The sequence below is a fragment of the Camellia sinensis genome, chromosome 7 (assembly GCF_055761805.1).
Source record: "Camellia sinensis isolate YWXY chromosome 7, ASM5576180v1, whole genome shotgun sequence".
Lineage (NCBI taxonomy): Eukaryota > Viridiplantae > Streptophyta > Magnoliopsida > Ericales > Theaceae > Camellia > Camellia sinensis.
Window position 1 is genome coordinate 173,360,894 of NC_138967.1, and position 10,930 is coordinate 173,371,823.

Sequence of the window (10,930 nt, forward strand, 5' to 3'; positions counted from 1 at the left end):
GTTCTATTAAGAATTGGTTCGGTTTCGGATTAAGAAATATGAAAACTGTAAAAATGATTCGATTAATGGATTTTATGAAAAAACCACGGTTCGAACCGAACCGAAATGAATTTTAAAAGATATATATATATATATATATAATATCAAGTTTTATTTTTATTAATTGGTTTTTTATAATTTTAATGATATTAGGATGGTATAGATATGTAATATTAAGTAATGCCTTAATATTATTAGTTTTTATCATAAGTTAAATGTAATTAGTTTGAGTAATTATTTTGCTAATATTAACAATTTATTATTGTAAATAGAAATTTTTGGAACCGTAAACCAAACCGAAACGAACCGTTTTTTCGGTTTGGTTCTAGTCCGGTTTTACAAGTGTAACGGTCTGGTCTGGTTCTCAAATTCACATAGCCGTTAGGATCAGTTCGGTTCTTGGATTTTCTCAGAACCGAACCAATCCGGAGCGTGTACACCCCTAATTTTTATATGTACTACATTGGAGTGTTATATTTGAGATTACATTGATTGGAGTGTTACGTTTGAGAAAAGTATACTAAAAAGTTTTTTTATATATTACATTGGAATGTTACGTTATTAGAGTGTTTACGTTATTTGCGTGTTATGTTCTTATTCGTAATATGAGATTTGTTTCATAATGTGAAAAAATTCGCAACTTTTATAGTGCAAAATTGTTTAAATGTGTAATTTGGAGAAACCCATTTTTATTCATAAAAAAATTAAATCCAAATAGGTAAGTAACAACCATTTTATGTAATTTATACTTTAATAAGATTTTTGAGTTCATAAAAAAAATGGTTTATAAAATCACATTTTAAAATTTATTAGTGCATCACCTTAAAACTAAACTGTATTTATTTGGCATGTACTAAAAAAAATATATATTTTTACATATATACACTTATTTAGATTACATTAATCAATATTTTCTTTCTACTTTTCTATTCATTTTTTCTATTTTTTTACGTATTTCTTTTTTAATAAAAAATCAAAAAAATACACTTATTTATCTCCAACCACCCCTTGACAAGATTTTTGAGTTCATAAAAAATTAAAGTGAAATTTAAGCGAATTCACATTTTCAGAGGAAGAGGCGAAGAAGAAGAAGAAGATGGGAAGTGAGCTTCGGAACCCTAAAAAGCAGCCACAACTAAACCCTAACTGGGCTCAGCTCTGCAAAGTACTCTTCTCTCTCTAAAACCCTCCACTTTCTCTCTCTAAAACTTTCTCTGATCCTTCAATTACGTGCTCTGCAGAAATTGAAAAGCCATGGCACCAAACCATATTCAAAGGCGACAGAAAAATCAGAATCAGAAACCCCAAAAAGTGTATTAGGTAAAGAAATTGCTTCATTGCCTCAGTTTTGTATGTATCTGCTAATAGCTTCCATGCTCTTCTTTGATTTTTGGCTGCTAAAATATTTTTTGTTACAGGAAAGCGCAAGGAGAGGTCTAATGCGGAGTCTGATGATTCTATGCCTAACCCTCTCGTTCCAACGTCCTCGGATTGCAGGTCCAAGAATATATATATATATATATATAGTTCATTATTATTTGTTTGGTTACTGAGAAATTGTAGGAAAAAGAAATAATACAACTTTTAGATTTTGAGTCTTTCAATTTCAAAGTACTAAAGACCCTTGAATAAGATAAGATTCTTGTTTGGTTAAGCTCATTTCAATGATATGATATGGGTTTACTTCAACTTTAGCAGAAATAATATATAACGTGGTTATGAGGTAACCCTCTAAATCTAGCAAGCAAGTTCGGCTGGTTGCCTCAGCCCCCCAATTTTGAACAAAATTTAGGGCTCCCAACCAGGGGTTATTATTTCATAATTACCTGAATACTAGTTCACTCCATTTTTTTTTTTTATGTTGTTGTTCGGTGTTTTATTTATTTATTTATTTGTGTCTGATTGATGTTTAATGTGAAAATTTTCATTTTAGTTAAAAATAACTTAGCAAGTGTATGGCGAAAATAAATTTTTTTCTCACAAGCTAAATTTTATAAAATTTATTTTTACTAAATAAAATTATTCACAAAATGTTTGATTTCAACTCAATTGCATTTTTCTAATTAAAAAAACTATACATTATTAGTATGCATTTTTTACTAGATTGACTCTAAAATAGGTAGCAAAAAAAATACATATCTTAAATGAAAAAATATATTAGCCTTTAAATTATTATTTTACAAATTTTTTTATTTAAAAAATTGTCATAGTATCTTTTAGTGAACATTAAAATATATAACTAATAATTCATGTTAGTGAGTCATGTTATATTTGGATTCATGTTGAAAAATGGTCAACCCTAACTTGTTAATTTTATATATTGATCGAGTTGTGTCAAAAATTATCATCCTAAGCCCCTATTAATTTAGCTCTTATAGTATTGATAAGCTGAGAAATAAAGATTTGATTAAATAATTGAAGTTCAACTATTTTATATGTTTTTATTTTTATTTTTTTAAATCTAAATTTTGTTAAATCATAAAGCAATAGGATTATATTTTTATCCTTTTTAGTTCTTGTAATGATTTTTCATGTCTGGGCATCGTTTTATCCAAATATATATATATATATATATATTTTTTGCATGATGATATATGAAGGGACCAATTTAAAAATTCGCCTCAGGCCCTAATAACTCAAGGTTGGCCCTGTCTATATGGTAATATGTTTGCTAACTGCTAAGTGCCGGTTTAGAGGTATGCAGGTTCATCTTTTGGTGAGTTTGATTGTATTCGATAGCCTTACATTTTGAGGTCATCCAAACAGTTCCTAAGGCTTTCTTGCTTGTTTACTGTAGTTACTTTTTCTCCTTGGTACGGTGTTTTATTGGCAATCGAAGTACAAGGCAAGTTGTGAAATGTGTCTTTGAATTTATTCAAGAAAAGGAGGATTATAGTATGGACTATAGATATTGGCTATCTATACAGTGAAATGATATCAAATGATTAAAATCTCATGATTATTTTGATTTTTGATTGTTGAAGAATGTTAACCCGCTACCACGGATTACCCTTTTATTTTTGTTTTGTTTTTGAACGATTATTATGATTATTCATTTTGATTTGGTGTCTTTCAAGCTACTTAACTAGTCAATAATTGTTTGGCAGTGTGACAGATGCAATAGCCATGGATTGTGAAATGGTTGGTGTAAGCCCACTAGGAAATAAAAGCGCTCTTGGACGAGTTACACTGGTATTTATTAGTTTGATCTTTTTTCTTCTATTCATGTTTCTTGAGACATTGATTGTACTGGACAGATATCTGGGGTCAGTATCATGACCTTTAACTATCTTGTGCTGAGGCTTTCATGATTTTTACCTATGAATGTATGAGTTTGTATAGGAAACAAACCTAAATGGCTGATCCCTAGTAATTGATATCAAGGCTTGTTGAGTTGAAAATTGAACTGATTTTGGAAGAATAGCCTTACATATTTTCTTTCTGCTACATTTTATTTGTGAATAATGGAGATTGATGACGAGGCCAAGCTAGAGAGAGCCAAAACACTATCCAAGATTATTAACTGAGCATAATCTATATACCAATGAAATTTCAATGATGATCTACTACTTCGTCAGTTAACCTAAATGTGTAGCATCTTTGACTAGAAGCGGATAAACAAGGTGTTCAACTGTTTATTCTTCTTGTTACTTGTAAAAAATAGGTGGTCAACTATGAGGCTTCTCTTTTCTATGCTTAATGGATATCATCATCTTAAAACTGCCATTCGAGGGATTTTCCCAACCACTTAGAACTAAGAAACTCTCCTCCAACCTAGTAATTTCTTTAATTCAGTGACCTTAACAGTTTTCAAGCCATTAGAATAGGGTCGAAGGCCTTTTTGTTATTTGATTGATTGCTCCTAGGTATTCCTTTAAGTCTTGATTGTGCAATCATCAATGCAGCTAAATGTTTACAGTTTGAGATGTGGTTGTCCAATGGGATGAGAATGAGAGGAGTAAGGGGGGCAACTACTAATATCTAGTAGAATCTGTATGGTCCCTTTCTTCTTGTATTTTTTTTTCTCTTGATTTTGAGGACTAATTTCTGCATCAAGTTCTGACCAGTCACTCCACACTCCTCCCAATCTTCAATATGCAGCGGCGACGCCATGTGACACTGAGAGGGTTTGGCTGAACCCTGTGAACTTCGAATTTTTATTTTATTTTATCATATATATGATATTTTAGTTCCTTAGGTTAATAATAGATACCAGTGAACCCACTCAATTTTATAGGTTGAATCCTCTGTGATGCATGAGTATACATTCTCATTTGTTGGATAATTGGTGATTGGATGCTTTCAGATTATTTTGTTTGAGTTGAGGCATTGTTATGACTGTGTTCATAGCTTTTAGTTAAAAAAAAATTGTAAATAGAAATTACATATAAAAATATATATTTAGAATGATGTGTTAATGACATTTATAAAATTATAAGAATAGTAATGAGTTAAAAATGAAAACAAATACAATAAATCACATTGTTTTATATAAAAATAGAAAAATGTTTGGGATACTAACACATTTACTAACAATCTTATTAACACACTCACAAGTTGATGTGGCTCCCATACTAAGTGATGGTTGATTGTACCAAAACTTGTGTGTTAGTAAGATTATTATTAAATATTAATAAATGTGTTAGTATCCCTAACATTGCTGATAGAAATAATGTTTGAAATTCTATTTGTATATCATTTTTAGTTTTGCTTTAATGGATATTGTCTTGGTGGTTGGAAAATAAGCACATATTTAATTTTTTTAATTTTATTTTAATTGCCCTATTACCTGCCAATTAGTCAAATTTGTTAGAATTTTTATATAAAATTATGGGGTTTCTTGTAATCTTTTTATGTTCTATCAAAACGGCTACCATTGTCTTTATAATTTTAAAAATATCATTGACACATTATTCTGAATGTGTTTTTAGTATAAAATTCTTATTTTGTAACTTATTTTCTTGTAGATGGCTTTGCACGGATCGAGTAAAGGGAAAAATTAAAATAGATACGGATCAACCTAAATATATTAAGCATAAAGACATTTTGTTCTTGAATGCTACTATTTTTTCTAATGTATCCTTAGGACATTGATTAATAAAATTTAAAATAATTATATATTGTTTACAATAAATATTTATAAAAAATGTATAACAATTTCATACTTGCTAACTTATGGCATTCAACTAAGTAGCTTTGGTCGTTTGGTACGATACAAATGTAGAATAACATAACGATGTCGTTGCAAGTTTGACATAATGATTGAACCCGTTGAAATTATTTTCTGGAGTCGCCACTGTCAATATGACTTGCATCCATATGCCTTCATTCCTTGTTATGACTTTTCCACAGTATCTACTCTTACTCAAGAGTCCAGATTTCTTATTTAAATGTGGTGAAGGCGCACTTATCATACTCTTTTGGTGATAACATTTACCATCCATGAATATGCGTCACAAGCATTTGATTGATTCTTCCATCCTTGCCAGTGATATTATGGTATTGATGCAGAGCATGAGAAACAAAAGAGGTGCAAATGTTTAGGGTTTACACAATTATATTTTAGGTCAATTTAAGTCTCTTATGTATTTTATTGGTTAGAATATTATTGGACAGATTTTATGATTTTTTATTAGTTTTTAGGTGTCAAGGGTATCCAGTAATTTTACAAAATGATGTAAGGGTCACCCATAGGTCATCTTGTTTGTCAAATTTTGTTATTGAATCTTATGTAAAGTATTTATTGAGTTTATAATATTCCAATAAGTCAGTTTATTAGTTATTTAATTTTGGAGTCCATAGTGTTAGTAGTATTGGGAAAACAAGAAACCTATAAATATGGATATAATCTTCTATTCATTGAAGTTGAGTTTTGGAGAATTGTGTCAAGATTTTGTGGTTTTATCTGAGTCTTTGTGCACCCTCCCTTGGGGGAATTCCTAGAGTCTCTTCCTCTATTCTTCTTCTACAGTCTCTATTCATAGACCCCAAAAGCACAATTTTCCAGCCCCAAAAGCTTACTTAATGACGCTAAAACAACCCTAAACCATTCCCCAACCTGTTGGTCACCTATTTAATTGTTATAACCATAAAATAGCTCATTATTAAGCTTTCTAATTTCCTGCTCCTGAAAATCCTGTGATAAGCAAGTTTGAAAATCAAGCCAAATCTCACACCCAAGGTTTTAAAAAGCAGCCCCAACTGTTACGTAACGCCGTTACGTAACGGTTGCGGTGGTTACTGTCACCTGTTACGGCCGCTTTTGCAGTGATTGAGATTCACAGGTGTGTCGGCCGTAGCGGCGCGGTCGTAATGGTGCCGTAATAGTCGTAACGGCCTGTTACGCACCATTACGTAACGGGTCCGCACCGCTTCTTTCAAAAAAACACAAAAAAAAACTGAAAATGGGGGAAGAGGAAAGATAAAGAGAGAAGATGGAGGAGCAAGAGATAGAGAGAGAGAAGAGAGAAGATGAAGAACATGTTATTGATTTGTTGAAACTGTAAGACCTATACTATTCTATTCAACTGCTATCACTTAACTATTTTGTTTGTGTGCGTTTATCTATATATTGTTTGATAATAATAATAATAATAATAATAATAATAATAATAATAATAATAAGTGTGGTCATTTTCTATTTGGCTTGATTAAAATATGTATATATATATATATATATTTAGGCTCATATTTATTCTCTTACTTTTGTCATTATTTATCTTATATATAATAGTTGGTGATTGATTTTTTGTATAATATAAAGTCATTAATTATTAAAATAAAATGTAAAAACCTAAGTTTATAGTGATTTAAAAATATGAAATATATTGGATCATACTTAAAAATTTACAAAAATTGATCAATATTTATTTTAAACCTAATAAATATGATAATGGAAAAAAAATATGCATATTGGTAAGTTTTTTTCAAATTGTACGAAAAATAAAAAAATTCATGGTTCCGGTTACTGCAACCGTTACGCTACAGGCTTAACACCCCGCAATCGCAACCGCAACCGCGCCACCGCTACCGTTACGGCGGCCGCAACCACTTTTCAGAACCTTGCTCACACCTACTCATTTTCAAACCCTAGACTTGTATGAATTGTGACAATGCTTGGTTTATATGAATTTATTTTCTCTTTTATTTTATTTTATTTTTAAAAAAATTGAATGATATAACATCAATAAAGTAAGATTTGCATGGTGTGATTTTTGGATAAGCACTTCTTCAAGAGCTAAGGTTCTTTTTTGTTTGGTTTGGAACCAAGGCCATTAAGATTTGAGACTTGATTTGTCGAATTCGCATAAATGTTTCAAGTGTTTTACATCACGTGTCGTGAAGCTACTAATAATTGGTTGTCTTTTCAAGTTTCTATGAATAATGGATTTGCATGGTGTGATTTTTGTGTAAGCACTTCTCCGAGGACTAGGTGAAAGGCATGTCCCTTTTTGTTTGTTTTGAGAGCGAGACGTGAACACCTTGTTCAATTAACATAAATGTTTCAAGTGTTGTACATTATGTGTTGGGTGCAGTCTTGTGAATTGTGATCATCTAATAATAACCTATATTTGTATTGTTCTAGGTTTAGAAATGGATGGTGCTTTAACTTGTGACCATCGTGATGCAATATTTTTACACCAGTTCAATCCAATGATGTGTTGTTATTGCTGATCAATTAAAGGTTTTACTTGAATTGGTTTTCCTGCCATTTGGCAACCTCATAGTTCATGTTTCAATTTAATTCAGTTTATGGTTGTGGGTACACCAGATGTGTGGTTTTGAGTTTATCATTACCTCTTTAATTTGCATTTCATTTTTTATCGAATATAATTCAGTTTATGGCAGGTTAATAAGTGTGGAAATGTCATATATGATGAGTATGTTCGCCCAGTAGACCGTGTTGTTGACTTCCGAACAGCAATTAGTGGCATCCGACCTCGAGATTTAAGGAAAGGTTGAAAGTATCTTTATTTTTCTTTTCCTCCACCCCTCCCTCTCTCTCAATGGAAAGGGAAAAAAAAATGGCTTCACTTGCTCATCTTTAAAATTTTAAATTATGTTCAGCTGTTCAATAAGTGATAGTAAAGGTGAAATATAATGTTGTTCTCTTTTGGGAATTGCTTTATTTGTTTTCCTTTTTGATTATTAATGTTTAATAAACCTGCCATTTATATCATGTTCAAAAGCAAATATCTTCTCTGCATTGTGATTGTGCTGGCATGAGAAAGTTCGTATGTGATGACTTCTATAACTCTAGGCTATGGGAAAGAAAACTCTGGGTCCTAGTTTCATAAAATCTATTTGGATTAATGATGCTTTACTGTGCACGGTAGTTCTGATGTGCAGATGTTTCTACTTTCAGTATCCAAATGCCGTGTAGTGAAAATGACATTCATATAGTTATTTTGAATCAAACCTATCTGCTGTATGAAGTTGTTGTCAGTCCCCATGTATTTACTCTCTGTATATCTCTCACTTCCAGCCAATCCTAATTTGTAACATTCCAAACATAAATCTTCGATTATGACAAATTGATATGCACCCCATATGCAACAGTTGATCTGAATAAATCTTCAGTGCAATTCACTGAAGATTCATCTGCCTTGATCAGTATGCATATCTAGTGAAATGAAACCCAATGCTATCTGTCATCAGGATGAAAACTTAGCAAAAAAAAATTAGAGACTGCAGTTACAGTGAACAGACCTGATGGCAATATTTCATTGCATGGGAAGGATTGGTAATTTCAAGAAAACTTCACTCTCCTGCTGCATCTGCATTTACGAATGTACCGAGGTTGTCAATTTGACTATGGCATTTAATGCTGCAACATATCTAGCTTTTGGGCCTCCTTTGTTTTGTTTTTGTAGTTTTTGTTCTTATTTTTAAATAAAAAGATAAATTAGTGTACAGGGTTTTAATTGTTTAGGTCTTTATAGCTTTTTAAGCTTGGGATGTCATAACAATTTTGGTAGAAGGTAAATGAACAATAGTTTGCATGAGTTTTTATAACTGATTAAATATTTGTTATTGTATAAGTAGTATGATCGTTTAATTTTTATAATTATGATGTGTTGAATGTTAATTTCTATATTTAGTTAGACGAAATTAATTTTTCAAATATAGTTGATAGTAAAGGGGTTAGGCTTTGGACATTTGAAATAGGCTGCTTCTTTGGAAGATATTAATTAATAGTTATTTTTTGAAAAGTACTAGCTATAAGAAGTTGTGTTCAAAATTACAGTGACAGTTGTGTGACATCTTATGCATGTTTATGATGTTATCTACAGCTAAAGAGTTCCGCCTTGTTCAGAAGAAAGTGGCCGAGTTGATCAAGGGAAGGATTCTTGTTGGCCATGCCTTGCGCAACGATCTTAGGGTTAGTATATCTGGTTTCTCAATTTTGTCCTGTGAAATAGTCACCCTTATTGTTTGCTTCTATTAAATAAAAAGTTACCTGAGTGTTTGGAGTGGATTTTCTTTACAGGCATTGCTATTAAGTCATTCAAAGAAGGATCTGCGGGATACCTCAGAATATCAACCCTTTCTAAAGTGCGTTTTCATTCCTTGGCTAAATTATAACTTCCATTTCCTTTTTGTTAATTCAGCATTCTTATTAACATGTGGTTGATGAAGTAGGGAAGGCCGGAGTAAGGCACTTCGTCATCTTGCAGCTGAGTTTCTTGGTGTGAAGATACAAAATGGAGAGCATTGCCCTGTTAGTTCCTCGTCTTTGTGGCGGTGTTTGTTTTCTTAATTTCAATATGAACGTTATTATCCTTTTCTCCATTTGTTAAAACATTTACAGCAGCATATAGATGCGATGAGGCCGCATTTGGTTGGGTTGAGCCAAATTCAGTGTGATGTGTCTGATTCATTATCGCTTTCCTTTTCATATATTTTTTTATTGAAACATAAAGCTACTCTGGAATGCGTTACTGATTATTTTGTTTCAGGTAGAAGATGCCCGTGCTGCGATGCTTCTTTATCAGAAATACAAGAAAGAATGGGAGAAAAGCATCAAAGATTTCATCAGGCTCAAGGAAAAGCAGAAGAAACGGAAACAGAAGAAGAAACCCAAGGAGGGAGAAGCTGTAAATTTAAACCATCCCAAAACTGTATCTTAGCATCAATTGCCTATTGGAAGCTACAGTAATGCTTCAGAAGCTACAGTAATGCTTCAGAAGCAGCCTAACCATATCAAATGCTTCATGAAAACACATTCAAATAGTTCTTGTGATCGAGCAAAACAAAAAGGAAGAACGGAGAAGAGAGAACACAATTCGCAATTCCTTTTGCTTCTCTGGCCGCTGAGTCTTTTGTTGGATTTTTTGTTCTATTTTACTAGAAGTATGAATTGGATTTGTATTGATACTGATCTTGTAAGCCGATTGTACTGTAAAGAAAATTCTTATTTTATCGTCACTGGGGAAACTTTTATCCGATCCTCAGTAATTTTGCCCCCCTTATATTGGCATTTGAGAAGACTTGTGCTCTGTTTGTCACTCTTCTACTTTAAAATAGCCAGAACCAAAGAGTGATTCCTTGTAAAACAGATTTTATAGGGCAAATGATCATTTATACTTTGTTCCAAGTGTAATCTTCTTTCAAATTTTTAAGTCTTCTATTTAAGCTGCCAAGGAAGATGAGAAAAAAATTCATTGTAGTATAAAGAAAATATATTTATAATGAACACATCTTGATTTCAAATAATACAAACGGAGTCTAAAATGTATTCACACAATTCAATTCTTATGCTTTGAAGAACATAAGAGGTGACCATAGAAAGACGACACATTGGAGAAATGATCAGCTCCCATGGGAGATCTATGAAAGAAGAAGATCAACTTGTTCAAAGTAAGAAAGGAAATAAGTAAATAAAAATCAA

General features: G+C 31.8%; 1 protein-coding gene across 4 annotated transcripts; it reads left to right on the forward strand.

Moving 5' to 3' along the window:
• Window positions 1–1,032: 1,032 nt before the first annotated feature.
• Window positions 1,033–10,636, forward strand: LOC114289322 (Polynucleotidyl transferase, ribonuclease H-like superfamily protein). Of its 4 annotated transcripts, none has more exons than XM_082879866.1 (10): window positions 1,052–1,204; window positions 1,281–1,359; window positions 1,458–1,536; window positions 2,837–2,884; window positions 3,147–3,231; window positions 7,888–7,996; window positions 9,333–9,421; window positions 9,530–9,594; window positions 9,679–9,760; window positions 9,999–10,636. In XM_082879866.1, exons 1-10 carry the CDS (start codon window positions 1,136–1,138, stop codon window positions 10,167–10,169), a joined length of 876 nt encoding a protein of 291 aa, XP_082735992.1. In that variant the 5' UTR covers window positions 1,052–1,135; the 3' UTR covers window positions 10,170–10,636. The 4 variants fall into 4 exon arrangements, with proteins under 4 accessions (XP_082735994.1, XP_082735992.1, XP_028088830.2 ...); XM_028233029.2 differs by having other exon boundaries at window positions 9,682–9,760; XM_082879868.1 differs by lacking the exon at window positions 2,837–2,884 and having other exon boundaries at window positions 1,033–1,204.
• Window positions 10,637–10,930: the final 294 nt, after the last annotated feature.